This window comes from Macaca nemestrina, chromosome 18 (assembly GCF_043159975.1).
Source record: "Macaca nemestrina isolate mMacNem1 chromosome 18, mMacNem.hap1, whole genome shotgun sequence".
NCBI classification, from domain to species: domain Eukaryota; kingdom Metazoa; phylum Chordata; class Mammalia; order Primates; family Cercopithecidae; genus Macaca; species Macaca nemestrina.
This window is the reverse complement of record NC_092142.1, coordinates 66944718-66972024: the sequence shown is the minus strand read 5'-3', so window position 1 is coordinate 66972024 and position 27307 is coordinate 66944718. Positions and strand designations below refer to the sequence as shown.

The 27307-nt window shown below is 53.7% G+C and overlaps 3 protein-coding genes across 8 annotated transcripts in view; all 3 read right to left on the bottom strand.

Moving 5' to 3' along the window:
- Positions 1-4876, bottom strand: part of LOC105491399 (protein serine kinase H1) — a 38402-nt gene extending 33526 nt beyond the window's left edge. For both annotated transcript variants that reach the window (XR_011616539.1, XM_011757773.2), the window contains exon 1: positions 4723-4876. The gene's annotated coding sequence lies outside the window, so the exon portion shown is untranslated. The remainder of the gene's footprint in view (positions 1-4722) is intronic.
- A 4752-nt stretch (positions 4877-9628) lies between these two features.
- On the bottom strand, positions 9629-13519 carry LOC105491401 (neuritin 1 like). Of its 3 annotated transcripts, none has more exons than XM_024795962.2 (3): positions 13197-13519; positions 12333-12465; positions 9629-9824 (listed from the first exon to the last, which is right to left on the bottom strand). In XM_024795962.2, the coding sequence occupies exons 1-3, from the start codon at positions 13273-13275 to the stop codon at positions 9767-9769; spliced, it is 270 nt and encodes an 89-aa protein (XP_024651730.2). In that variant the 5' UTR covers positions 13276-13519; the 3' UTR covers positions 9629-9766. The 3 variants fall into 3 exon arrangements, with proteins under 3 accessions (XP_024651730.2, XP_011756077.2, XP_011756078.2); XM_011757775.2 differs by lacking the exon at positions 9629-9824 and adding an exon at positions 11819-12213; XM_011757776.2 differs by lacking the exon at positions 9629-9824 and adding an exon at positions 11819-12213 and having other exon boundaries at positions 12333-12444.
- Positions 13520-13667: 148 nt separating this feature from the next.
- On the bottom strand, positions 13668-25935 carry LOC105491402 (enhancer of mRNA decapping 4). Of its 3 annotated transcripts, none has more exons than XM_011757778.3 (29): positions 25641-25935; positions 22423-22579; positions 21924-22035; positions 21552-21651; positions 21110-21299; positions 20860-21007; positions 20671-20775; positions 20243-20352; positions 20075-20158; positions 19887-19982; positions 19679-19781; positions 19381-19561; positions 19210-19282; positions 19016-19107; positions 18745-18932; positions 18548-18669; positions 18303-18456; positions 17522-17955; positions 17332-17436; positions 17095-17247; positions 16979-17015; positions 16667-16844; positions 16403-16558; positions 16184-16299; positions 15584-15749; positions 15313-15499; positions 15001-15220; positions 14452-14615; positions 13668-14229 (listed from the first exon to the last, which is right to left on the bottom strand). In XM_011757778.3, exons 1-29 carry the CDS (start codon positions 25720-25722, stop codon positions 14037-14039), a joined length of 4206 nt encoding a protein of 1401 aa, XP_011756080.1. In that variant the 5' UTR covers positions 25723-25935; the 3' UTR covers positions 13668-14036. The 3 variants fall into 3 exon arrangements, with proteins under 3 accessions (XP_011756080.1, XP_011756081.1, XP_011756079.1); XM_011757779.3 differs by adding an exon at positions 22687-22786 and having other exon boundaries at positions 16403-16844; positions 25641-25900; XM_011757777.3 differs by having other exon boundaries at positions 16403-16844.
- Between the last annotated feature and the right edge of the window lie 1372 nt (positions 25936-27307).

The window sequence follows — 27307 nt, the reverse complement described above, 5'->3', positions numbered from 1 at the left end:
GATGCCCTGAGAGGCCATTTCAAGGGTGGCAGCTTGGAAAGAAAACGTTCTCCCAGCAAATGAAAACATCACATTTTTCCACCTTAGCATCACATCAGACACCATGGCAACAGAGGGCTGTACCAAGAATTAGTTCAGTGATGACCTAGCCAACACAAACTAGCTTAATGCTCATTGAGTAAGATTCCTGGAAGGAAAGGGAGTTCAAATAAATAAGTCTCTCTCCAGTTCTCAACAAGCAAAACTGCTTCCCTTCTTCCAGTGCTGTACTTCTTTCTCTCAAAAATTTTTCTCCATGCCAACATATACACAGAGAATGATAGAATGATACTATTGCATAACACCCAGGAGTCAATGGAGACAGCTGTTCTCAGCTATCGTGAAGCTTAAGGGTTGATACTTTGGCACACCTATAGCCCATTCACATCATACAGCTGGGAAGCTGTGAAGAGGACCTAAGTTGCCCATATTACAAACTCACACTTCCAAAGTAAAACAGAAGGCCAAAGCAAAGTCTCACTCATTTAACTATGAACTTGTGATTGATAGAGAACTCCAGCACCTACTTCAGATTCTCCGTCTCAAAAAAAAAAAAAAAAAAGCAAGCACACTATTATCAGTTTTCCCCAATGACCAGAAATGACCTTGAGGAAATCATATAATACAAAGCACTTCCTACACACAACTAAGCCTGAAGAACAAACAGGCTTATTAAGACAAGACCTTCTAGCCAGTTGTGGTGGCTCAGGCTTGTAATCCCAGCACTTTGGGAGGCCGAGGTTAGTGGATCACCTGAGGTCAGGAATTTGAGACCAGCCTGAGCAATATGGTGAAACCTCATCTCTACTAAAAATACAAAAATTAGCTGGGTGTGTAAGCTGGGCAACATGGCTCACGCCTGTAATCCCAGCACTTTGGGAGGCCGAGGTGGGTGGATCACCTGAGGTCAGGAATTTGAGACCAGCCTGACCCACATGGAGAAACCCCATCTCTACTAAAAATACAATGGGCTTGGTGGCGCATGCCTATAATCCCAGCTATTTGGGAAGGCTGAGGTAGGAGAATTGCTTGAACCTGGGAGGTGGAGGTTGCGGTGAGCTGAGATCGCGCCATTGCATTCTAGCCTGGGCAACAAGAGCAAAACTCCGTCTCAAAAAAAAAAAAAAAAAAAAAAAAAAAAAAAATTAGGGTATGGTGGCAGGCATCTGTAGTCCCAGCTACTCGGGAGGCTGAGACAGGAGAACGGCTTGAACCTGGGAGTCGGAGGTTGTAGCTAGCCGAGCTCACGCCATCGCACTCCAGCCTGGCGACAGAGCGAGGTATCGTCTCAAAAAAAAAAAAAGAAAAGAAAAAAGAAGACAAGTCCTTCTTTTGACAAGGGAAACTCTGCGAAGAGGAGCATTAGCAATAAAAGTGGCTTCCATTAACTGAGTGCCAACTATGCTAAGGATCTTATATGTACAATCTCACTCCTCTCTACAAGCACATGTAGTAGGCACGATTATTCCTATTTTTGAATAAGGAAATTAGGACTTAGAGAACCTCAAGATTTCAGAAAAGCCAGAAACTGAATCCAGGTCTTTCTGACACCAAAGCCCATGCTTCTAGGCATGAGACGACAACAGGAGTTCACAAGGCAAGCCCTTCTCACTGGACAAAGGAGACAACAGTTTTCTTAGGCAATGACAAAGATCTTCAACAAGAAAGCACAGTAAAGTTACCTGGGAAGTTTTTTCAATATACAGATACCTTGCCGGACGAGGTGGCTCACGCCTGTAATCCCAACACTTTGGGAGGCTGAGACGGGTGGATCACGAGGTCAAGAGTTCAAGACCAGCCTGGCTAACAGGATGAAACCCCGTCTCTACTAAGAATACAAAAATTAGCCAGGTGTGGTGGTGCGTGCCTATAATCCCAGCTACTCGGAAGGCTGAGGCAGGAGAATCGCTTGAACCTGGGAGGCAAAGGTTGCAGTGAGCTGAGATCGCACCACTGCACTACCAGCCTGGGTGACAAAGCAAGACTCCATCTCAAAAAAAAAAAAAAACAGATTCCAGCTGTGCGCGATGGCTCACGCCTGTAATCCCAACACTTTGGGAGGCCGAGGTGGGCGGATCACGAGGTCAGGAGATTGAGACCATCCTGGCTAACACGGTGAAACCACGTCTCTACTAAAAATATAAAAAATTAGCTAGGCATGGTGGTGGGCGCCTGTAGTCCCAGCTGGTAGGGAGGCTGAGGCAGGAGAATGGCATGGAGGCAGGAGAATGGCGTGAACCCAGGAGGCGGAGCTTGCAGTGAGCCGAGATGGCGCCACTGCACTCCAGCCTGGGCGACACAGCGAGACTCCGTCTCAAAGAAAAAAAAAAATACAGATTTCTACCCCAGATCTTCTTCATCAAAATCTCAAAGAGTGGGCCAGGTGCAGTGGCTCTTGCCTGTAACCCCAAAACTTTGGGAGGCCAAGGTGGGAGGACTGCTTGAGCCCAGGAGTTCGACACCAGCTGGGGCAACATGGCAAGACATCGTCTCTGTTTAAAAAAAAAAAAGAAGAATCTCAGCCGGGCATAGTGGCTCATTCCTGTAATCCCAGCACTTTGGGAGGCCGAGGCAGGTGGACCACCTGAGGTCAGGAGTTCGAGACCAGCCTGGCCAACATGGTAAAACCCCATCTCTACTAAAAATACAAAAATTAGTTGGGTGTAGTGGCGCTTGCCTGTAATCCCAGCTACTCTGGAGGCTGAGGCAGGAGAATCACTTGAACCTGGGGGACAGAGGTTGCAGTGAACCAAGATTGTGCCACTGCACTCCAGCCTGGGCAAAAAGAGCGAAACTCCGTCTCAAAAAGAAAAAAAACCGGCCGGGCGCGGTGGCTCAAGCCTGTAATCCCAGCACTTTGGGAGGCCGAGACGGGCGGATCACTAGGTCAGGAGATCGAGACCATCCTGGCTAACACGGTGAAACCCCGTCTCTACTAAAAAATACAAAAAACTAGCCGGGCGAGGTGGCGGGCGCCTGTAGTCCCAGCTACTCAGGAGGCTGAGACAGGAGAATGGCCCGAACCCGGAAGGCGGAGCTTGCAGTGAGCTGAGATCCGGCCACTGCACTCCAGCCTGGGCGACAGAGCGAGACTCCGTCTCAAAAAAAAAAAAAAAAAAAAAAAAAAAAAGAAAAAAAACCTCAGACAGTGAGGCTTTTGAATTTGTATCACAAAATTATCCCAGGAGATTTTGGACTATCCAGGATTAAGAGGCTGTACCACCTACCACACACATACGTTGCATTTGCTGTGCTCATCTCAGATCCTAGCCCTGACAGGTGCTCAAAAATACAGCTGAATCTATCCATTCATAAGTCAGCATTCAGCAAATGCTACTGGAGGCTAGCCCCTATTTTATGCCAGGCACAGAGCCAGACATATGCACACAGAAGACCACCATGTGACACAACAGGATGTACTCAATAGTAGCAGCATGGATATGAGGAGTTAATGGTTATATGTCAAGCAAGGGAGATTTTTTTTCCTAGGAAGTGACATCTCAGGTGGATTTTATAGGACAGATGTAAGTTTCCAACACTGGTAGGTGGTCGGTGGGGTGGAAGGCAGCGTATTGCGAACTGAGAAAACTGCGTATCTAAAGCACAAGGGGACCAAGCACAGTGGCTCACGCTTGTATTAATAATCTCAATACGTTGGGAGCCTAGGCGGGAGGGTCTCTTGAAGCCAGCCCTGGCAACAAAGCCAGACTCCCAGGCTCTACAAAAAATGTTAAAACTTAGCCAGGCGTGGAGGGGAGCGCCTGTTGTCTCAGCTACTCGGGAGGTTGAGGTGGGAGGATCATTTGAATCCAGGAGTTCAAGGCTGCAGTGAGCTATGAATGAGCCATTGCACTCCAGCTTGGGCAAGAGACCTTGTCTCAAAATTAGTAATACTAAAGCACAAAGGTATGAATCCAGAGCTAACAGAAGCACCACACGCTTTAACAACAATAAACTACGTAAAGGGAGCACAAAAGCGCTCTGGTGTTGACTGGCTGGTTAAGCCTTCACCAGATTTTGAAGAGCCCTGAATGCCTTGCTAAGAAGCGTGGCCTTTGTCTTGAAGGCACTAAGGAACCACTTTCAGGCAGTGACGGACTTATTCAGATTTTCAGGTGGGAATTATCACTTCAGCCGCTTTATGGAGGGGGACTAAGTGTGAGGGGCTAGGCTTCCCCTTGCAGGTAGAGGAATGACAAGCTTGCCAAGCAGGCAATCCAGCTGGGCTCAAACCTGCTATTTCCCAGCCTGCACAAGGAAGCGATCAGCTGCCCCGCCGGCCCCAGGCAGATGCAAAGGAGGAGTGTGGAGTAGGCGCCGGGCGCGAGAAGGGAGTAAGGACAAGGACAACCAGGTTGGATCAACCTGACCCGCTCTGGACGCGGGGCGGCTAAACAGCAAGCAGGCAGGGCAACCGACCACGTCCACCAGGCCCACGCGGGCCTAGAGACGGGATACCCAGCAAGACAGCACGTTCCGAGGCCAGTCCGAACTCGGACGCCGGGGACCCGAGCAGCCATCGCCCGACCTGCTCTCCAACCCTGTAGGCCCTGGCGCATGGGACACGGGCCGACGCTGCGGACTGACCAGGGGCAGGCCCCGGTGCGCCAGAAAGCGACCACGACCACAGTTCGGCCGCCCCTCCCGCCCGTCGGGCCGTCGTCCTGGGCCGGGCCGCCTCACCTCGCGCGGGCGGCGGGCTCTTCGGCGTCTCGGTGGCTCTGTGGGCCATCTCCAGGCAGTGGCCGCGGCCACCGACTTCGCCGCCGCCGCCGCTGCTGCCGCCATTCTCGGGCGTTAGCGTCGTGGCGTCATCACAGAGCGCAGCTGAAGCCAAAACAAACCTACGGGGCGGGACGGGGCGGACTCTCACGAAGCTGGGCTACGCGGCTGGCGGATCTCCGAGCGTGGCCTGCCAATCAACCTGTTCGGGGCGGGGACAGGCACTCTCCTGAGCGGGTGGATCTATTTGTCGCTCAAAGAAACTTGACCGCTGTCTGCCGGACAGATCCGTGATAGAAAAACGAGGGATCGCGGGAAATAAGGAGAAAGTTTCAAGTTTCTGGTTGGGGGAAAGGGGACTCTGTAGTGCTAGCTTGGGTAAACAACAGAGGTTTCTGGAAGTGCCTCTGGAACTCCGCAAAGGATTGACTTAAATTTCATTAACAAAATATATTTTTTAAAACTGCAATTAGAATAATTTCAGAACTCCATGTGTTGAATTTGGCCTCTATCAAAGAAGAGGTGCAAATGGTTAACTTGTAGATTGGTGAAGTCAATCTTGGGCCAACTTCTGGACTCATGGTTATTTGTTGTTGTTAATTTAGTTTATATCCCGAGTCTGAAAAGCAAGCGGATTTTTAAAAAATTGTTACCATTCACAATGACTTCTCTATAGGATCAGAACTGGTTCACTTTACAGTCAACCCAACTTGGAGGGGGAAAAATAGGTGCTGCAGATGGTAAGTGCATTGTAACCTCCATCCATCTTCCCCATTTCAGTGGCTCATGTATTCAAATCTTTATTGAGTATGTACTTTGCACATGGAACTGTCTTTGATTGACTGTATAAGCTAATGTTATACTTTAAACCTAAAAATAAATTAACACCAATAAAACATTGTCGTCGGCTGGGTGCAGTTGCTCACGCTTGTAATCCCTGCACTTTGGGAGGCTAAGGCAGGTGGATCACCTCAGGTCAGGAGTTTGAGACCAGTCTGACCAACAAGGTGAAACCCCGTCTCTACTAAAAATACAAAAATTATCCAGGCATGCCCGGTTAATTTTCTTATTTTTATTTTTAATTTTAATTTTTTTTTTTTTGTTGAGATGGAGTCTCGCTCTGTCACCCAGGCTGGAGTGCAGTGGCGCAATCTCGGCTCACTGCAAGCTCTGTCTCCTGGGTTCATGCCATTCTCCTGCCTCAGCCTCCCGAGTAGCTGGAACTACAGGGGCCCACCACCACACCTGGGTAATTTTTTATATTTTTAGTAGAGACAGGGTTTCACCGTGTTAGCCGAGATGGTCTCGATCTCCTGACCTCCTGATCCACCCACCTCAGCCTCCCAAAGTGCTGGGATTACAGGCGTGAGCCACCACGCTCAGCCCTTTTGTATTTTTAGTAGAGACAGGGTTTCACCATGTTGGCCAAGCTGGTCTCGAACTCCTAACCTCAGGCGATCTGCCCTCCTCGGCCTCCCAAAGTGCTGGGATTACAGGTGTGAGACACCACGCCCAGCCGTAGTAAGGTTTCATACAAGATTTCTTTTTTCTTTTTTTTTTTTTTTTTTTTTTTTGAGACGGAGTCTCGCTCTGCCACCCAGGCTGGAGTGCAGTGGCCGGATCTCAGCTCACTGCAAGCTCCGCCTCCCGGGTTCACGCCATTCTCCTGCCTCAGCCTCCCGAGTAGTTGGGACTACAGGCGCCCGCCACTGCGCCCGGCTAGTTTTTTGTATTTTTTAGTAGAGACGGGGTTTCACCGTGTTAGCCAGGATGGTCTCGATCTCCTGACCTCGTGATCCGCCCGTCTCGGCCTCCCAAAGTGCTGGGATTACAGGCTTGAGCCACCGCGCCTGGCCAAGATTTCATTTAAAAAGAACAATGGTGGCCAGTGCAGTGCCTCATGCCTGTAATCCTAGCACTTTTGGAGGCCCAGGTGGGCAGATCACCTGAGGTCAGGAGTTCGAGACCAGCCTGGCTAACATGGTTGAAACCCCATTGCTACCAAAAATACAAAAATTAGCTAGGTGTGGTGGCGGGCGCCTGTAATCCCAGCTACTTGGGAGGCTGAGGCAGAAGAATTGCTTGAACCCGGGAGGCAGAGGTTGTAGTGAACCGAGATCGTGCCATTGCATGCCAGCCTGGGCGACAAGAGTGAAACTCCGTCTCAAAAAAAAAAAAAAAAGTTAAAAAATTGTTTCCAAAAGTCTAGTGCAATAATTAAGGGTATAGACTTTGGGGCCAAACATACCTGGGATCAAATCCCAGCTCTGACACTTCCAGAGCTGTTTGACTTTAAGCAAGACATCTGCCTCATTAGCCTCATTTTATTTTTTAAATTTTGGCCAGGTTGGTCTTGAACTCCTGACCTCAGGTGATCCACTGGCCTCAGCCTCCCAAAGTGCTGGGATTATAGGCGTGAGCTACTGCTCCCAGCCTTTTTTATTTTTTTATTTTATTTTATTTTATTTTTTTTTGAGACAGAGTCTCACGCTGTTGCCCAGGCTGGAGTACAGTGGCGCGATCTCGGCTCACTGCAAGCTCCGCCTCCCAGGTTCCCGCCATTCTCCTACCTCAGCCTCCCGAGTAGCTGGGACTACAGGCGCCTGCCACCGCGCCCGGCTAATTTTTTTTTGTATTTTTAGTAGAGACGGGGTTTCACTGTGGTCTCGATCTCCTGACCTTGTGATCCGCCCGCCTCGGCCTCCCAAAGTGCTGGGATTACAGGCTTGAGCCACCGCGCCCGGCCCTTTTTTATTTTTTTAATAGAGACAGGGTCTTGCTCTGTCATCCAGGCTGGAGTGCGTGGCATCAATCAAAGCTCACTGTAACCTCGAACTCCTAGGCTCAAGGGATCCTTTGCCTCTGGAACAGGAATTAAAAGAAATTGAAGAATGTGTAAGCAGAAACTCAGTTGTATATAAGAAAATCCAATTCTCCCTGAGAAAGAGAAAGAGCTGGAGTCCTTTAAAAATTAACTGCCTGTTTTTCTGCGGCTAGTGAGCCTTATCTCTCCTCCTTTCCCAGGCATTGTGAAGACCCCGTTTCCCTAGCTGTGCAGTTGCAAGGTCACTAGACAGATAAACTCAAGTCGTAAAACATGCTTCTCCTTGAAAAGTAAGAAATGATGTAATGCATGTCTCAATTAATTTAATAACGGGCTTTGTTTCTTCCTTCTGTAATATGCTTCCCCCTGCAAAGAGCTCCCCCTGCCCCACAAAATGCTTAAAAGGTAACTTAACTCTTTGTTCAGGGCTCAGTCCTTCAGATTTTAATCCAACTGGGCCGGTGCACCTAAATAATTAATAAATATCCTCCTGAACCCCATTGGTCTCTCTGATTCCTTAAAATCCCCCTATACCTCAGCCTCCCAAATAGCTAAGTCTACAGGCACGCACCACCATGCCTGACTTGCTTATTTATTTATGTATTTTGAGACGGAGTTTTGCTCGTTTTCCAGGCTGGAGTGCAATTGCATGATCTCAGCTCACTGCAACCTCTGCCTCCCAGGTTCAAGCGATTCTCCTGCCTCAGCTTCCCAAAGTGCTGGGATTACAGGTGTGAGCTATCGTGCCTGGCCTAATTTTGTACTTGTAGTAGAGAGAGGGTTTCTTCATGTTGGTTAGGCTGGTCTCGAACTCTCCTCAACCTCAGGTGACCTGCCAGCCTCAGCCTCCCAAAGTGCTGGGATTACAGGCCTGAGCCACCACGCCTGGCCTATTTGTTGACACAGGGCCTTAAGTGATCCTCCCACCTCAGCCTTCCAAGGTGCTGGGATTACAGGCATGGACCACTGCACTGGGCCATAAGCCTCATTTTTCTTTTTCTTTTTTTTTTTTTTTGAGATGGAGTTTCACTCTTGTTCAGGCTAGAGTGCAATGGCACGATCTTGCCTCACCGTAACCTCTGCCTTCCAGGTTCAAGCAATTCTCCTGCCTCAGCCTCCTGAGTAGCTCAGATTACAGGCATGCACCACCACACCCAGCTAATTTTTTGTATTTTTAGTAGAGACAGGGTTTCTCCATGTTGGTTAGACTGGTCTTGAACTCCCAACCTCAGGTGATCCACCTGCCTCGGCCTCCCAAAATGCAGGGCTTACAGGCATGAACCACCACGTCTGGCCCATGAGCCTCATTTTTCTTAGCTATATAAGGTTAGCTCCGTGCTTGTAATCTCAACACTTTGGGTGGCTGAGGGAGGAGGATCATTTGAGGCCAAGAGTTTGAGACCAGCCTGGGTGACATAATGAGACCCTGTCTCTGCCAAAATATAAAATTAGCTGGGTGTGATAGCACAGACCTATAGTCCTAGCTACACAAGAGGCTGAGGCTGGAGAATCGCTTGAGCCCAGGAGGTCAAGGCTGCAGTGAGCCAGGATTGGGTTGCTGCACTCCAGCCTGAGTGACAGAATGAGACTTTGTCTCAAAAAATAAAATAAAGGCTGGGTGCGGTGGCTCACGCCTGTACTCCCAGCACTTTGGGAGGCCGAGGCGGACGGATCACGAGATCAGGAGATCGAGACCATCCTGACTAACACGGTGAAGCCCCGTCTCTACTAAAAACGCAAAAAATTAGCCGGGCGCAGTGGCAGGCGCTTGTAGTCCCAGCTACTTGGGAGGCTGAGGCAGGAGAATGGCGTGAACACAGGAGGCGGAGCTTGCAGTGAGCCAAGATCGCGCCACTGCACTAACAGAGCGAGACTCCGTCTCAAAAATAAATAAATAAATAAATAAATAAATAAAATAAAAATAAAATAAATAAATAAAATAAAATATAAGCGGGGGGGTCATAATCCTGACCTTACAGAGTTGTTGTGAGGGTTAAAAGTAATATGAATTCCAGGTTGATGGCACTCAGAAATCTACACAACACTCCTGTTTTACAGACATTCAGTGCATTAATTAACAAATATTTATTGAACCCTTACTGTGTGCTGGTTTGGGCTCTGGAGAAGAGCAGGAGGGAGGTCCTTAGGTGAAGAGATACATTAATGCAGAGGGGACTGGATTCAGGACATCCATCCCTCAGGCTCTCTCAGAACAATAAGGTACTCCTTGTCCACAGTGCTTCAAATGTGTGAAACACCATCACCATGATGCTCTGGCCTGGGCAGCTGTGCCCAGGGCCCAGCCAGCTTGGCTATCAGCCCACCCCTCTCCTCCAGCTCTAGGATAAAACACACAAAGCCCTTAAGCCCCTGGCCAGAGAGCAGATTCTTTCCCCCCTCCCCAAGCCCCACTCTATTCCATGGAAGAGTAGGGACTTAGCAAAAACCAGGGGAAAAGTAGGTCACAGCAGGAGGATGGTAATCTCCCTGATGGCTGGCCAGAACAGCCAGGCCCCTGCTCCTGGTCATCCAAGCCCAGCTCTGGAAGACTTCTGGGATATACAGCCCCAGCACCATCCTTCCTAGCAGTATGCCCAGGGTAAAGGTGCCACCCTAAAATGACACACCTCCACAGTGGGGTCATTCTCAGTCCAAGCTCTTGCTGACTGTAGCACTACCCATGCTGGACTTAAGAGCTCTATCTTTCATTCCACACCCTCCCACAAGTGCACCCTTTATATCCAGCCCTAGGATGGATGCTAGAGACACAACGAGGATTCTGACAAAAAGGACTTCCTGCCCTTGGGGAATCCACAGTGGGGAATTCTGACCTGTACCTAGACAATAACAAGCTAGTGCTATCAGTACTGAGGCAGAAGGGAATCCAGGAGCCGTGTGGACCTAGAGGAGCCTTCTGATTCAGCTTGTAGTCAGGGTTAGGGAATAGTTCCTAGAGGAGGTGATACTACAAGAGTGAGCCACTGCACCCGGCTGAGTTTTTCAATTTAGAAAGTAAAGAATAAGGCGGAACGTGGTGGCTCATGCCTGCAATCCCAGCACTTTGGGAGGCCAAGGGGGTTAGATCACCTGAGGTCAGGAGTTCGAGACCAGCCTGGCCAACATGGTGAAACCCATCTCTACTAAAAATACAAAATTAGTTGGGCATGGTGGCGGGCACCTGTAATCCCAGCTACCAGGGAGGCTGAGGCAGGAGAACTACTTGAACCCAGGAGGTGGAGGTTGCAGTAAGCCAAGATTGCGCCACTGCATTCCAGCCTGGGTGACAAGAGCAAGACTCCGTCTCAAAAAAAATAAATAAAAATAAAGTGGAGGGAACGATAATATAAGTCAATGAGGAGACTATGGCAGTTCCTCTATAAACCGTGGGGTGGTGGCTTGGAATAGGATCCTGGCAGTGGTGGGAGAAGGCTGATCAGAAGAAGGTCCCACCCCCAGAAGGCTTCCTCCTTCCTCAGATTCTGCCTAGCTGATTTTGCTCTTCCTTTCCACCGGTATGAAGAGGGGCTCCTCGCACACCACATGCTGTCATTCCACGGCTTCCAGAAAGCCTTCTGCAGTTGTTTTGACAACACACCGCCTACCTCTTCTCAAAGAACAAGGTTGTGGAGAGCAGAGGCCAGAGGAACCCTTACAGTAACCCCAGTTTTTGCCACTTCAGGTCATATCAGGGGCTTGAATGTGGACTTCAACAGAGGCTCCCCACCTTCTAGAACAGGCCTCCTTCAGACAGACCAGAAAGCCAGAGGAAGGGACTGAGCACACAGTCTGTGCTGTGCCTTGAAGGCTGAGGTGACAGGCAGAGAGAGGAGGAGGTGAAATGGTCAGGAGCCCAGAGGCTGGGGAGGGGGTGGAGCTGAGATCAAGGGCACTTCACCAGCTCACCTGGCCCCCAGGGGCCGGGATAGAAGGGGTAGGCAGTGCTAGGAGTGCGGGGCTGAGACCCCGCCCTCCCGACCCCAAGCCAGCATAGGAAAGTAGAGGAAGACTGTGCATTCCGGCAGATCTCTGGTCTCCACTGGAGGAGCTCTTGGGACCTGCACGAAATGGAAAGCTTTGCGCTGCCACTGGGAAACCAGTGTTCGTAAGGAGGAAGATTGAGTCCCCTGTGGTGGCCCTCAGCCCCGCCCATTCCATCCAAGCAAAGGATCAGTTTCTGGGAGTCCCTGGCCCCAGCCAAGCAAGGCCGCAGCCAGGAGAAAGGAAGGAGCTTAGTACAAATATAAATACCTTTAATGAAAAGCCCTGCTGCGCTCTGCAGGGCCTGGACAACCACCGCCAGGGCAGGGCTGGAGGCACAGGCACTGCCACCTGACCTGATAGGCTAAGCCAGAGGCCCCAGGAGGTAGGTCAGAGCCAGAGCAGCCGCCAGCAGTGGGGGCGCAGGGGCCATGGGGAGTGCAGGTGCTGCAGCTGGCAGTGTCTCCTGGTTGGTTTCGGAGCCTGTACCGCGCTCCCGAACATGCACCGGGGCGCTGCACAGAGTGTGCAAGTTATTCGGATGGGGGGCCCGGCGAGCTTCTTGCTGTAGTGATTCCCACACTGCAGCTGCCTCCTCCGGACAGCCCAACAGGACCCGAGAGGCACAGGCATGGAAGTCATTCCAAGATCTGTTAAGGGAGTGGGATTAGGGGGATTAGGTGAGGCAAGGAGATTTTGGTTTGGGAAATAAAAGGTTCAGTCCCCAATGGTGGCACAGGTTGGGCCACTGCCTCGCACCCGCTGGTACCTGCAGATGGTCTCCAGCTCGCCTCCGCGGCCCATGCCGTCCCCCAAGCGGATGAGACACTCGGCGAAGCCCTGGTATATGGTGTCACAGCGGTTTGGGCCCACTGCAGCTGCTGCCAGGGGAGGTACAAGGACTAGAAATGGGGTGGGGGTGGGGGAATGGTAGATAGGATGAGCCAGGCCCGTCCCCCAGCCCCCAGGGGCTTGTTTACCTGGGAGCACTCTGGGGATGTGACTCAGCGGAAAAAGGGTGCCCTAAGGAACTAAAGGGCAAATCTGGGGATTACCTACCCAGGCCCCCTTCAAGGTAAGACCCAGACTGGGATTTGCACAGGGGGAGGGGATGTTGTGTCCCCCAAATCAGCTCTTCCTCCGAGCTTCTGGGGCCCCAGATGGGATGAGGAGGGTTCACGTGAAGGAATCAGGATAGGGTGGAGGGGAGGGTGGTCCAGAGGCCCGGGACTAGAAACAAGTGCATCTCTCTGCGGTTTAGACAAGCTTTGCTTGGCCCTCCAAACTCTCTCTAAAGATAGGTATTTTTGGAGAGACAGGGCAGGATGCAGAGGTATTGGGATCCAGGCCAGACCCTCAGAGAGGACTTAGGGATCCTATGACCGATCTATAAGTCCTGCCATTGGCATGTCTCCCTTTATCATAAGAGGGGATGCAAATTTTGGAGTCCTTCCCCCATAACTAGGGCTGTTTGTGCCTCTCACCTTCTGTCCTGAAGTCACCAGCACACCTTCCTGGAGCCCTTGCAACTCTTCTCCACCCTGGTGCCCAGTGTTCCCACACACCCTATGCCCAGTCTGGCCTGGCTGGGCAAGAAGGGGGTGTGCCCCGGGCCCCGGACGCCCGCACTCACCGAGGGGCAGCAACAGCAACGGCCTCAGGGCACGGGGTGGTTGCCAGCAGCAGCGGCAGCGGCAGTGGCAGCGGCGCATCGTCCCTGGCTGAGAGCCTAGTGCGAGAGCTAGCAGCTTGGAGCGCAGCCCGTCCGCCCAGCCCCCGGAGGGAGGGACGGTGATTGGATGGAAGCCGGGGGTGGGGCTCCGAACCCAGCCGGCGGCTCCACCTCCAACACCCAAATGGGAAAAGGAGCGAGAAGGGACCTCAGAGAGCAGAAATTCCCAGGAGCACAGGCTGGTGCTGAGCAGGCCCCTGGACCCTCACCCCATAAAAGTAGGGAGAAGGGAGATCTGGGAAGGCAGTTGGAGCAGATGAGTGGGTAACCCCGCCCCTTGGCTGGGTTGGCCTAGACAGAGCTCCACAGGGAAGAGAGGGGCAGGGAAGGAACAGAGGGCAGTTATGAGAGTCACACCAAAGACAAACCAAAAGCACACACATACTCCATTTTATTCCAAAAGCATTTAATTGAATTTCTCAACATTTTTCAAAAACAAAAAGATCCAAATTAGAGGTAAAAAGGAACATGGAAAATTCCACTCAAGTGGTGTCACGATCTCAGGGTCATGCTCCAGGCATGGCAGAACCCAAGCAGGCACAATACCTGCCCTGGGCCCAGCCTAAACCTTCTGACTACCACACCCTGTAGACCACGGCCAGTGCTCCCTGCTCCCTGACCCCCAAACACCCCAGAGATGGGGGCCTGAGCAGGTCAAGGCCAGCCGTGACCCTGCCTCGGCCTAGGCCTGTCTGATGGCCTTCAGTGCCATCCCACCCCTGGGCAAGGCAGGCTTAGCAGCTAAGGGAGGCTGGGGGTCACAAGACCATGCAGCATGAGGCTGAGACGCCGGGCCGCTTTGCCAAGTGAGTTGTGTGGCTCAGCCTGCAGGAACTGAAAAAGCTTTTGGCGCACCTGGGCCATAACGGAGCCCATGTGGTCCCGAGTGATGGGGTCACTGTGGTCCAGATGCATCACGGCCTCTTCCAGGTAGCTGGGGATGGGGGAAAGGACAGGCTACAGGTGGGCACCAGCAGATGGGAGCGCCCCCTGGTGGCACTGAAGCCCAGAGGAAACCCTCTGGGTGAGGGCAGAGAGGATTGGTGGAGAAAATTAGGGAGAGGATTCAGGCAGAAGTGGGTGTCAGATTCAAACTGCTCGCTCCCACTCCCCCACTCCCCAGTTCATCTCCCCATTCCTGGCTGCCCCCACTTACCTGAGCTTGAGGTCAGTTCGAGTGCCAAGGTCAGATGCCAGCTGCTGGATGAGGGAAAGGAGCACAGGCTGAGAGAGTGGGCAGGGTGGCTGCCCAAAAACCTGGGCTGGGTCTACAGTTTCACACACATACAGCACCAGGTTCAGGTCAGCAGCTGTCAGTGCCTGGAGGAGAAAAAAAGAGCAGTGTTTATAGCAAATATCAGGATGGAATGTCTGTTTATCTGAACTGTGTGGCCTGAGGGAGGAAGACAACGGGGTGCGCTAGTGAGGGCTCCAGAGGGACTCAGAGAGAGCCCCGCAGAGTTGTATAGTTACCCTAGGGGATTGGGAAATGGTTCCTGAGAAGGGTAGTTGTAAAGCAAGGTGGGCTAGGTGGGAAGAAGGGGGTCCAGGAAGAGGAAGCAGCAGGGACAATGGCCTCGAGGCCAAAGGGAACCAAGAACAGTCTGCTGGGACCAGAAGGTACAAAGCTGGTGGGTGGAATGTATGGTGTGTGGGCCTTGTCAAGAGACACGTGACCCTTACCAGGGCCTAACGCCTATCATACCTGCTGGAAGGCCTGATTGAGGTGGCCCTGCTGCAGCAGCTGCAGGATATGGGCTTGCTGGGCCTGGCAGTCAAGGTGGGCAGAGGGGACAGGTGTGCCAGCAGCTGAGCGCATGGCCTGCATGATGCTGGAGGTGACGGCGGCCTGCTGCTCCTTGAGCGCCACACTCACCTCACCCTTAACGATGCGCTGTACCTGTGCTAAAATGGACTCCTGAAGGCTGCAAAGGGAAGTGAGTGAGGTGAAGTGAACAGGGAGCCCAGTCTGGCCTTTCTCAAGCCCACCACCTTGCCCAGTACTCTGCCCACACACCTGCCCACAGCCACATGCAGCTGGTGCTGCACCTCAGCCCGAACACTGCTGGCCACGGTGGCTGCCATCTGCTCAGTGGCACTCTGCAGTGTGCTGACCAGGCCCCGCAGCTGGGCCAGCACAGGCTCCCTGGCCTCCTGTTCCCGTGCCTTCCGGCTCTTCATGTGGCTTTCTAGCTGCTGCAAGTCTGAGGGGTGACCACAGGGACTATAAGAGGAACAGAAGGAAAGAGGATAACCGCTCCCACCTTGGGCCATATGACCCCACTCACATTCCTGTGTCCCCAGTCGGAAGCTATCATTGATTTGCTGGAACATGGCCTGGCAGCTCTTCTCAAAGGCCGGCAGCACCACACTCTGGAAGGCTTCCCGGTAGGCTGCCTGCATCGGCCCCTGTAATGTGTCTGCAGCTGCTCGGGCGATGGCATCAGTCAAGTTCTGGGGTTAGAAGAGGGGGCCAAGTTGAAAACCTGAGCCTGCTGGGCACAGTGGCTCACACCTGTAATCCTAGCACTTTGGGAGGCCGAGGCGGGCGGATCATGAGATCAGGAGATCGAGATCACCCTGGCCAACATGGTGAAATCCTGTCTCCACTAAAAATACAAAAATTAGCTGGGTGTGGTGGCACGCGCCTGTATCCCCAGCTACTTGGCAGGCTGAGGCAGGAGAATCACTTGAACCCGGAAGGCAGAGGTTGCAGTGAGCTGAGATTGCACCATTGCACTCCAGCCTGGGAGGCAGAGTGAGACTCCATCTCAAAAAAAAAAAAAAAAACAAAACAAAAAAAAAGAAAACCTGAAAACCTGAGCCCAACCTGGCCTGACTAGGCCCAGGAACCACCACCTCCACCCACATCTTGGGCCCTATAGCACCTTGGACTTGAGCAGCTTGGAGATGTTCTCTTTCATGCTGCCCTCCACAGCTGTGAGCTTGGTAGCCACTGAGTTGCTCAGTTGGCCTGCCATAGGCTCCAGACTCCTTGAGACACCTGGCAGAGTGGAAGAGGGGGAGGTGGAGCCATGAGAAGAAGCTTGACAGGTACCCCCACTTCCACCTGAACCACCCAAAAGGAATCTGCATGCAAAACTCACATGGAGGGACTGTCTTCTTGATCTCATCCCTTATGCTGCGCTCTAGCCGCCCAGCTACAGCTGAAGACAGTGCTTGGGACAACTGTTGTGTCAGCTGCTCCTGCAGCTGCCCTCCCCGCTGCTGCCCCTCAGCCAGTGCTCGCTCCAGCCGCCGCTCTGCACCGTAGCTAAGGAACAGGCCTGGAGCAGGTCGTGTACTCCTTCCCAGGCCAAGAATGCTGCCCCCATCCCTATGCCATGTTGTGCTACCAGTCTCAAGGATACGCTCCTGCTCGTGCCGGGTCTCAAGGGCACGTTCTACGTGGCCTGTAACCGTGCTCTGCAGGCCTTCGAGTTGGGTACACAGACGCTGCAGCAGCTCTTCTTGGCTGTGCCGCAGCTCTGCCAGCTCTCTCTGCTGTTGCCAAATTAGGGCTGGCCAGTCCTCAGGGGGCTCTGGCACCTGTCAATAGCACTGACAGTCACATGATGCCTGCCCCACCCATCCCCACACACCAGACCAGGGAATGGCCCAGAGCCCTTCTCCACCCCCGCAGGGTGAAGTTCCACAAGTACAAAGTGGGCTCGTTCACTTACCTGGTGCTCTGTGAGCCGGGATCCCATGGCTGCATCCCTGCCATAGGTGAAAAGCACCTCAGGCTACGTCAGGCAGCCTGGAGACCACCCTCTCCCTCCCTAGGATTCCTCCCTACCCATCATCCTTCTTGCTTTTCCTTTTGAGCTTGGGTGAGGTTCGAGGGGATCCCTTGGTCTTCCAGTCCTTGGCAGGCAGCCGTGGAGCAGGAACTTTGGTGCCAAAGCCTCCTGAAGCAGAGGCAAGACTGGCCACCTCATCATCATGGTCACTGTGGGAAGGGGAAGGAGAAGTAAGCCTCTGCCCACTTGCTGCCCATCCCCCCATGAGGACAATGGTGTAGAGTGGCACCCACCTTTGCTCAGCACTGGCATCCTGACTGTCACGTTGCTGCAGCAGGTGATATGGTGGTCGGTGGAAGGCCAGGCTCTTGTGCTTTTCCTGAAGGCCATTCCTGGGGCTGGAAGGACAGGCCAACTCAGCAGAGGATGAATCTATCTGAAGTCCCTCCTGCTAACATACTTTTCCCCTCCCAAGCTCCTCACCTTTCTGCCAGGGTGCTGCAGGTCTCACGAGTAATGTCAGGTGCTGTGGGCCAAACCTGACTGTCAGGAGTCGAGGCCTCCTGGGTCAAGGCTGCCTCCAGGAGGGAGGGGGTACTATGCCGATCTCCGTCCCCAGGGCCTCCATCAAGGCCAAGCTGGGGGCCGAGCTCGGGCCCTGGCCGGGGCCGTGGGGACAGTAGGTGCAGTGCTGAGGCGGCTGAAGCCATACTGTCTGGCTCAAGACCCTCTGGTGCAGAGGAGCCAAAACCACGGGACAGGGCCTCAGATGCAATCTCAGGGATGTCCTGGGACAGGGCAGTGGAAGCTGAGGAGATGACATCAGGGGAACGGGTGCGGCTAGGGGAGGCTTGGGGTAGCCCCAGGGGCTCCACTTCCTGCAGCTCCAGGGACAGTGCAGAGGCGGCAGTAGGCACCTGAGGTGGGCCAAAGATGGAGGCTTAAGTGACAGGAGGTGAGGCAGGGATGGGGGCACAGACACGAAGCATTAGTATTAGTAGTAATGAGAGACGGGGCAGCAGAGTCAAAAGGTCAAGTGGGGATACAGGTCAAAAACGAGGCCACAGCCCAGAAGAGGAGGTGGGGGCAGGGAGGCTGAGAGGACACCCACCAAGAAACACAGGAGGGTGAAATAACCTCAGGGAAACATGGACCATGTTGGGTAGAGCAGGATCAGCAGCAGGGGGGTCGGGAGGAACCCACCACCTACCTTCCCTGCTGCCGCCCACCTGCTCCCACTTCACACACACACCCATTCACACACCTGGCCCGGCCCCTTGGGAGTCAGTTTGTCGGCTGGAGCTGGGAGCAGGCCGGGCAGGAGGCCGCGTGGGCTTGCCTGCAGGCTGCCGCTGCTGCTCATTGTCAGGCTGCCATCCAGCTGCAGCTTGGGGCTCAAAGTCAGCTCCTCAGGTGGCCTGGTAGGGGAAGCTTGAGGTGTCAGCAGCCAGAGCCTGGCATCATCTGGTACCAGCCCCTGCCATCCTCCATCTCTGACCCTTGCCTCACCTAGTCAAGGAGGGGTCCACAGCTGAGGTGCTGCTCATGGCAGACACAGCTGTAAGGGAGCTGCTGCTGCTGCTGCTGCTGCTGCTGCTACCACTGCTGCTGCTGCTGGGAGAGGCAGTGATCTGGGGAGATGCAGGGAATAAGACCTGTGGCCTATGGCTGAGGCATTCCCAGGTCCCCCTACCTTGGGAGAGTACCTGCTGCAAGGAGGCGCTAGGTGTCATGAAGGCGTCAGGCGTCATCAACTTGGGCTTGGTCTCACTGCTCAGACTGAGGAAGTTGGCAGGTGCAGGCAGCTCCACGATTCGTCGGAGGTCAGGCTGGGAGCCGTGAGCGGCTGACCCCAGGCCCTCGGAGCCCAGTTCGGGCCGAGACTCTCCAAATGCTGCAGGGGAAGTTGCCACTTGAGTCAGATCTCAGACCCTGGTCAGTCCAACTTACCCTACCTCCCTCTCACGCCCTACTCACTAAAGTCCTCGTGGGCAGTGTGGGTGGGGAGTGGGGCCACCACATCAGGGTTCAGCTGTGGCTGGAAGCGGATCTGCACATCTTGCAGTGCCCTGCAGGAAAAGAAGGGGGAGAATAAAGTGCTCCAAGGGCAAGGATCAGTAGAGTGGAGACAGACACAGACAGGGCACTGATGGGCCTCCCCACTCACTCACTTAGTATGCACACAAAAGAGCTTGATGAGCACACCAGCTGCAGACTCCATGGCACCAGCTCCATGGGTACCATCTGAAAGGATAGTGTGGATGATGAAGCCCCTGGCCCTCTCTGTGCCTCCACACCCCCTAGATATATGGACACATAGCTCTGACCCTGGGGCAGCTCACCAGCACCCAGGCTGTCATTTTCCTCTTCGGCAGGCAGCACCTCAGTGTGCCGTAGCCGGCAGCGACTCACAACCTGGATACCGAAGCTCAGCACAGGGTGGGTGAGCAGGAACTCCGAGATGGAGCTGAAGCAGGCATGGCCCTCCTCCTGGTTCTGCAGCAGCTCCATCACATAGAGGACCTGCACAGGCAGAACGTTCCTAGCTGAGCTCAGAGGCTAAGGGCTGCAATGCGCCACCTGCCCCCCGGCCTTCCTCTATAATCCCAGCTCTGCCCAGGGTACCCCATGGCAGCCTACCTTCCGTTGCACATCACTGAGAATCAGGTATTCTGCTGAGAGGTCCAAGCAAACCTTGAGGCTAGGGGGCACACTCACTGAGCTGAAGATATCTGGGGAGAAGCTAGAGAGCCACAAAGCAGAGTGAATGAGGCTGAGAACTGAAGGAAGCCACATTCCCAACCCTGCTGCCCCTGCCCAGTCCCCCAGCCTTCCAACTACTCCTTACCGAATAGTCTGCAGGCAGGTCCAGGACACCGTACACCACATCTTTAGCTCTCGGTTCTGGTCAGCACCAGTAATAAGGAACCTCCAGAAAGGGACACTGCAAGGCAACAAGGCACTGACTGGCTGGCTGGGCCGCCTGCTGGGAGCCATGGTCCAGCCCACCACCCACTAGGCTGCCCACTCACTCACTCAGGGTCTTGTTTCTTATGGTTGTCACAGAACAGGAGGCAGGAGAGGGGCCGCCCATCATGAGGCTTCCACTCGTGCAGACACCTGCAGGTAGGCAGATGAGGGGCCTGAGTGAGCAGTCCGGTCGGCTACCTCGGGAGGATCCTGGTCCCTGAGGCCCTGCCTTACCTTGGCTCATCTTGCCCCTCAATGTAGATCTGCCAGAACTTGACATAGCCATCATGGCTCGCAGTAGCCAGCACAGTCCCATCAGGGGAGAGGGCTCCTTCACTGAGGCACTAGAAAGAACCCAAAAAGCTTTGCTGACTAGAGGTGAGAACAAGTCCCTCCCAAGTGAGGATGGTAATGAGCTGGACTGACTCATGGTGGGACTGGCATGCTTGTGTGACTGACTGAATGAACAGGGTCCCTAGAGAAGGCCAGACCTGCAGGGTGCTGTGAGGTAAGGAGAAAACTGCACAGGCAAGGGCCACTTTGAGCTCAGAGTCCCCATGGACAGAATGCTAGTAAAGCTGCCCGGACAGCTGTGGATATAGGGAACAGAGGACGGATATGAGGAAAGAGAGGACAGGGGAGGCAGGCAGTCATAGGCTTACCGTGCTATGACCTTTTACCACAATGAAGCCCTGCTTGATCTGGCTGACATCCACAGGCCAAGTGCTGTGGCTGGAGCGGAGCATGTCCAGGTCCCACACCTCAGCCTGGAAGGCAGAGAGAGGTGAGTGTGCAGCCCATCCCCACACTATGGCTTCTCTGGCGCCTCCTTGCCATGCCAGCCCCCTCACCCGGTCTTCATGCAGCAGGGCCACCGTCGGGCTGCTCTCCTCACAGCAGTCCTCGCTCTCCTCAGGGATGAAGGGGCACCAGATGATCCTGCGAAAGTGGTTCAGTGGCGTGCCCTCTGGCTGCCGGATATGGACCAAGATCTCTTCTCTGAGCAGGGTGTTAAGGGCTAGATAGGTGAATGAAGAGGCGTGACACCCCAGCTCCGCCCACCCTTCTTCAGTCCCACCACCCACGGGAAGGAATGGATACTGAATTTTGCCATTAACCAGAGCCAAGCGCCACACGAACAGGTTGCCTGCCTCATCCAGGCAGGCCAGCTGTGGAGAGTTGAGGTGTGCAAAAGCCAGATCAGCCACACTGCCTGTGAAGCCCTTGAGCAAGGTCCGCTCCGAAGTGCTGACACTGATCACCCGCACCATGGCGGAACCATTGTTGGCAGCTGGAATCAGGAGAGCAGTGGACCATGAGTACACATCCAGGCTCAGGCAGCAGCAGAGAAGCGCTGCCCCTGTCTGTCTCCTGCCACCACCATAGTCGCAAGTTTGGTTTTCCCACCCAGCTCCCCAAGAGGCAGCATGGACAAACCTTCCATTGTACCCCTAAGGCCTGAGTGGCCTGATGTTGGAACTGGCTCTGTTGGACGTCCAGCATAGGAGGAAGGACGTCCTTCCTCCCCACTGTCTTTACTCACCCCGAATGGCATAGGCCAAGAAGGAGTTAGACACAGCAATCAGGTTGCCATAGTAGTACTTCTGCTCCCAGTCATACTTGGCGACAGGCTGAATTTTCACCTGAGAACCCAGGGTGAGAAAAGTCACGGAACTTCCCTAGAGCCTAGGTGGCCCCCAACATCCCTGGGGATGGGAGAGGACACAGATGCAAGTCCAGCTACCCACTGTTACCTCCTGGAGCCAGACTCCCACAGAGGCTTGGCACCCAGCCCTGGCTTCCTGAAACTGGGAAAGTGTCAAGGTGGCCCCACAGGAACTGGCAGCATGAGGGAGACCGGAAAGGCTGGGTGTGCCCCTATACATTATATATGCCACAGCATCCTAGTACCTACCTTGTTGCTTCCCCGGGCCTTGCTTGAAATGCTAGAGTCACTGCTGGCCACAATCTCCACCTCCTTGGCCAAAATCCCAATGCAGGTGGAGCTATCATCTCCTGAGAGACAGCTGTGGGCAAGAGTGCAAAAACTTTGTCTCTTGTTCACCCAAAGGCTCAATGGGCAGGGACGGGAGGAAGCGAGGACATAGCCAGCCTGGTAAAGGTATCTAGTCCAATGTCAGCTTTGCCTGGTACACTGGCCCCAGACCCACAGCTCCGCTTGCTCACCTCCTTCCTTGGGAATGAGTCTACTTTCATTTTAAACCAGGTATCCAGGAAAAACCCTTGAGCTTGTCCTTGCCTCTCATCCTAGTGCAAGCTCAAGCCCCATCCCAGGTCATCTAGAGAGGAAGCAGCAGAGGCTGCTGGCTCTGCTCACTCCCCATCTCATGGCTTCAGCTAGGAAGACACCCCAAACACACCATCACCACCATTGTCGTCTCCTAGGTACTCACATGACCTGCTTCTCTTGCAGGTTAATGGGTGGCATGGTCCGAAGACCAGTCTTGTTTGTTGAGGTACCATCACCTGAGCAGAGCGGGTCTGGGACCAGAAGCCCATTGAGGTCCCCATTGTAGGCACTGGATGGCCGTGGGCTCTCTGCACTGGGGCCTGGGGACAGAGAGGGTCACTCTGATAAGGTTGCTCGACCTGCCCACAAGCTTCTCCCCTTGCAGAATTTCCTTCAAGAACTATGAGGTGTTCTAGGAACACTCAACTGAGCAAAGCATGTCCATGAGGAGGAGGGCCCTGTGTTCATCTCTCGTTCCATAAACGCTGACGTATGCAGGACCAAGGATGAGCATGAGGCTCTTCTGCCTGGGGGAGGGGTACAAGCCATCAAGGACCCTTTGAGGCCAGTTAATACTCAGGCCTGGGTTACTACAGAACTCTGTGGACTCTGAGTGAGGGCATAGGAACGGTCAGGAAAGACTTTATACAGCAGTTAGTGTGGCCAGAACACACAAACACAGGAAGGATGGAGGGAAAACAAAGCTGCAGAGGCATCAGGTATGATGCTGTGGCACTTAGACTCTTCCCTGTGGGCCATGAGAACCATAAAGAGTTTCAAAGGGGAAGGTGACGCGGTCAGTTCTGGCCAGTGGGATGATTAAGATAGCAGGCAGAATGGTTGAGAATCTGGGTGAGAGAGATCACGGCCTAGACCAATGTAATGTCAAGATCTGGAGAGAAGATGGGCTCCTAAGGCATGGAAGGGCACTGGTAGGATGTGGAAGGGGCTGCCCCACACAGAAATAGCTCCGAAGAAGCTATCTTGGGCAAGTAAACACAGAATGCAGGGACATAAAGGAGCTGGACCAAAAGGAGAGAAACTATGGGACAGAGTGTGGAGTAACGAAAGACAGCATTTCAGTTCTTTGCAACTGGCTGGGTTTCAAACACTCTCATAGGCTCAGACACCATTTCCAAAATCCCCAAATGGCAAGGAGCCTAGGGCTCCACATTCAGGAACATAGTAAGTTTCCAGTCACAACAGTCTTTCGGTTCTTTTGGCGCGATCCTGGCTCACTGCAACCTCCACCCTCTGGGTTCAAGCAGTTCTCCTGCACCAGCCTCCCAAGTAGCTGGGATTACAGCTCAGCTAATTTTTTTTTTTTTAGATGGAGTCTCGCTCTGTTGCCCAGGCTAGAGTGCAGTGGCATGATCTCAGCTCACAGCAACCTCCGCCTCCCAGGTTCAAGGGATTCTCCTGCCTCAGCCTCCCAAGTAGCTGGGACTACAGGCACGTGCCACCATGCCCGGCTACTTTTTTTTTATTTTTAGTAGAGATGGGGTTTCACCATCTTGACCAGGCTGGTCTCGAACTCCTGACCTTGTGATCCACGCGCCTCGGCCTCCCAAAGTGCTGGGATTACAGGCATGAGCCACCATACCCAGCTTTTTTTTTCTTTGGAGTCTTGCTCTGTCGCCCAGGCTGGAATGCAGTGGCGTGATCTTGGCTCACTGCAAGCTCCGCCTCCCAGGTTCACACCATTCTTCTGCCTCAGCCTCCCGAGCAGCTGGGACTACAGGTGCCCGCCACCATGCCCAGCTAATTTTTTGTATGTTTAGTAGAGACGGGGTTTCACCGAGTTAGCCAGGATGGTCTCGATCTCATGACCTTGTGATCCGCCCACCTCGGCCTCCCAAAGTGCTGAGATTACAGGCGTGAGCCACTGTGCCCGGCCAATTTTTATATTTTTAGTAGAGACGAGGTTTCACCATGTTGGGAAACCATGTTGGCCAGGCTGGTCTCGAACTTCTGGCCTCAAGCAATCTACCCACCTCGGCCTCCCAAAGTGCTGGGATTATAGGCGGGAGACACCGCACCCAGCCCTCAACAGTCTGAGTTCTGACCTGGTCCTCCAGTGAGAGGAAACAAGAAAGAGCTGCTTGGCAAACAAGGGAATCAAGTGCCAATCAATAAACAAAGGAGTTATAAGGAAAGCCTGCAGGCCACTTCATTCGGATCAGAGCCACTTTAGCTGTTCAGTGACAAGCTGACCACTCTTCCTTCCATGAAGGGTACCATGAGGACAACCAAAAAGCAGGCCCAGGCTGTACATGGTTGGCCATGCCAGGCTCTACCAAATATCTGCAGAGTCTAGTCTGCAAAGCAGCTGAGCAGCAGAAGAGGTCCACGCCCAACTCATGAGTGAAGAGGGCACACACTCCAGGCCTGGCACAAAGGCCCCAGTGGTCTCAGGCAGCAGATGGATTTTCTGAAAGTAGGGGTTAGCTGAATCCACCCCTAGTGAGCACCAGTGCCTGCTTCCAGAAGCAGCCAGTCTGGGCCTCCCAGCAGGTGTAAGAACAAGATCTGAGGAAACATCAGTCCTCCACTGTACACCCACACCATCATCACCGGCCACTTCAGAGATCCCTAAACCTGTCAGTAAACTAGTGCCTCCACACGTGCTATTTCCTTTTCCTAATAGGTGGCGTCTACATACATGCCTTGGGTGCCTTTTCTGACACCCAAGACCCTGTTCACATTACCAGACCTAGCCCACTCTCCCCTCTCAGACCTGCACTCTGCACTCATCAGCCTCCACCCTTCCCATGCCCATCACAGTATCGAGACACTCCTCTCTTTCAATGACAACAGTATATTACAACCCTGTTAGCTGCGTCTTGGGGAATCTTTGGGGGCAAGATTAGTTCTGAGGTATCATTAAGAGCCAAAGAGAAATATGAATGAATGGGAACAAATTAGGGCTTGGAGATATTTGTAGCCTAATTCAGTCAGGGTGGTGCGGTCTGTGGTTTGCCTTCATCCCAGAAAGAACACGGAATTGAGGCTGGACACCTTCCTCCTGGAAATCAGTTTCAGAACGGGAGGCCTGGAGTCTTTATTCCAGAGAGAAGGACAAGTTATGGCGGGGACCGGCGGCTCTTCAGCATCGCGCTTAAGCCTAGGCCCAGAATTCCATATACGGAGCCCAGACCAGGCCTCTGAACCATGGCGAAAGGGAAGAGAAGCTAGGCCAGTCCCAGGAACACTAGAGACCTGGGGCCAGGAAACGAGGGGCGCAGTCAATCCCCGTCCACCCTTACCCGCCAGGAGGATCCAGAGCTGGTCCTAAGGGAGCTGCGGGCCCCAAGGGCGGTTCAGACGCGCGCCGCCCTTTTGTCAGCTCGCCTGGGGCCCACCCCCGCAACCCCCGCTCACCGCCCGCGGGTCGGTCCAGCTTGAGGATGTCCCGCAGGTGCTGCGTGGCGTCCTCGATATCGATGCTCGCGCAGGAGGCCATGAGCCCAGCGGCGGGCGCCCCGCCCGCACCGCGTTCGTTCCGCCGCCGCCGCGCACCACCCACCCTCGCCCACCCGCGACGGGGCGAGACAGCAGGACGCCGGTCACTACACTCAGTCCACCCGCAGTTCGCAAACCACCGCCCGCGCAGCGTCCCCGAGCCCCGCCAACACCACCAACCGCCTCCACTTCCGGCCCCCACTAGCCGAGGCTCCCGGAACCTGCCAGGGACGGAGAAGAAAGGTTCCGGGCTGGGGGCGGAAGCCTAAACCCTTCCCGCAGCCCGTCCCCTTCGGCGGCCCCGCCCCTGTGCCCGCGAGGTCAGGGAAGTTCCACAGGGATGAGGTAAACGTCCACACACTGGGCCACCCAGAACCCTACTCGACTCAGAAGCCGCCAGGTCCCTGCCCACTCCCAGAGCATGGCTCCAATGGTCCCAGGACGGGGTCAACTCAGCCGCCCATGCTAAGGTCCTTCAGACCCCCAGAATATGCTGAATTGGCAGGTGCCTCAGGTTTCCTTTGGAGAATGGGTGGGAATAACTCAAGGCCTGAGGCGACCCTCGAGGTCATAAAACTCAGGAATTGCAAGAGCAGAGATGGTCCCACCACAATGATCAGTCATTGTTCCCTACTGTCCCCCAGCATCCCCTTGTCCCACCTGGCACCCTCAGGTTAGAAGAAAGAAACCACAGTTTACAAATTCTTCTTTATTGCAGACAGTTCAGGCACAGGTACATGGAAGAAGCTGTATTGCAGATTTTACACAAGGTGGTTTGAGGCAGCAGGCACCTACCTCTTCCCCACCCCCACTTCCCCAAATACACATCAGTCTAGAGATCACTCCTATTGAAATCTCCTGAGCATGCTGTCCTCTCAAACAGCACACCATCCAGCCCTGTGCCCAATGTCACCCGGCAATCTATGGGATCTGAAGAGGTGGGGATACAGTCCACCCGCACTGGGACGGGGAAAGGGTATCCTTTTACACGTCAGATTTAGCTGTGGTGTCCTTACCAATCCTAAAACCCGTAACAGGGCACTGACCCAAATCTTGGGTTTGGTTCTGGCCTATCGTTGCTACGTTGCCACTAGGTTTATACCATCCAGAAGTCTGTGGGATGGGGGGCTAGATTTGTATTGGGCAAGGCATTTGTCCCCAAAATGGAGAAGCAGAAACTGCCCTAATAGCTAAGACTCCCTGGGATTTGAAGACAGCATGAAGTCTGTATTCTGAGGAAGGGAATAGAGGCCTGGCAATGTCCTGCAGCGGTCTGAGGGGTGAGGACTCCTAAATTATGAGTCCCTCACAGACTGCCTCCTTCCACAGCTCTTGACCTATACTCCAACCCAACTGGGCCTGGCTCTGTGGGCAGTGGAGGCTGGCTCTTCAGATTACCTGCCTTTGGGTAATGATATCCAAAGCAGATGGGACAGGAGCTGAGCTGCCCTCTGCCTGGTTTGGTGTATGTGGGGCACCCTGGATATGATCCTGATCCTTCTGGGGATACAGCGGACCCCTCCCTTGATACTGCTGAGACCTCAGCCCACAGGGCCTAAATGTGATGGGCCATTTTGCCAAGGCCT

Coding starts and splice junctions, on each gene's coding strand:
- LOC105491401 (XM_011757775.2), bottom strand. CDS start 13,275: ATGCGCCGCTGCCACTGCCGCTGCCGCTGCTGCTGGCAACCACCCCGT. Junction 12,466..13,196: donor GTTGCTGTTGCTGCCCCTCG/GTGAGTGCGGGC, acceptor CCCCATTTCTAG/TCCTTGTACCTCCCCTGGCA. Junction 12,214..12,332: donor GAGCTGGAGACCATCTGCAG/GTACCAGCGGGT, acceptor CTCCCTTAACAG/ATCTTGGAATGACTTCCATG.
- LOC105491402 (XM_011757777.3), bottom strand. CDS start 25,722: ATGGCCTCCTGCGCGAGCATCGATATCGAGGACGCCACGCAGCACCTG. Junction 21,300..21,551: donor CTTGGCCTATGCCATTCGGG/GTGAGTAAAGAC, acceptor TCCTGATTCCAG/CTGCCAACAATGGTTCCGCC. Junction 19,108..19,209: donor CTCTTTTGTGTGCATACTAA/GTGAGTGAGTGG, acceptor CTTTTCCTGCAG/GGCACTGCAAGATGTGCAGA.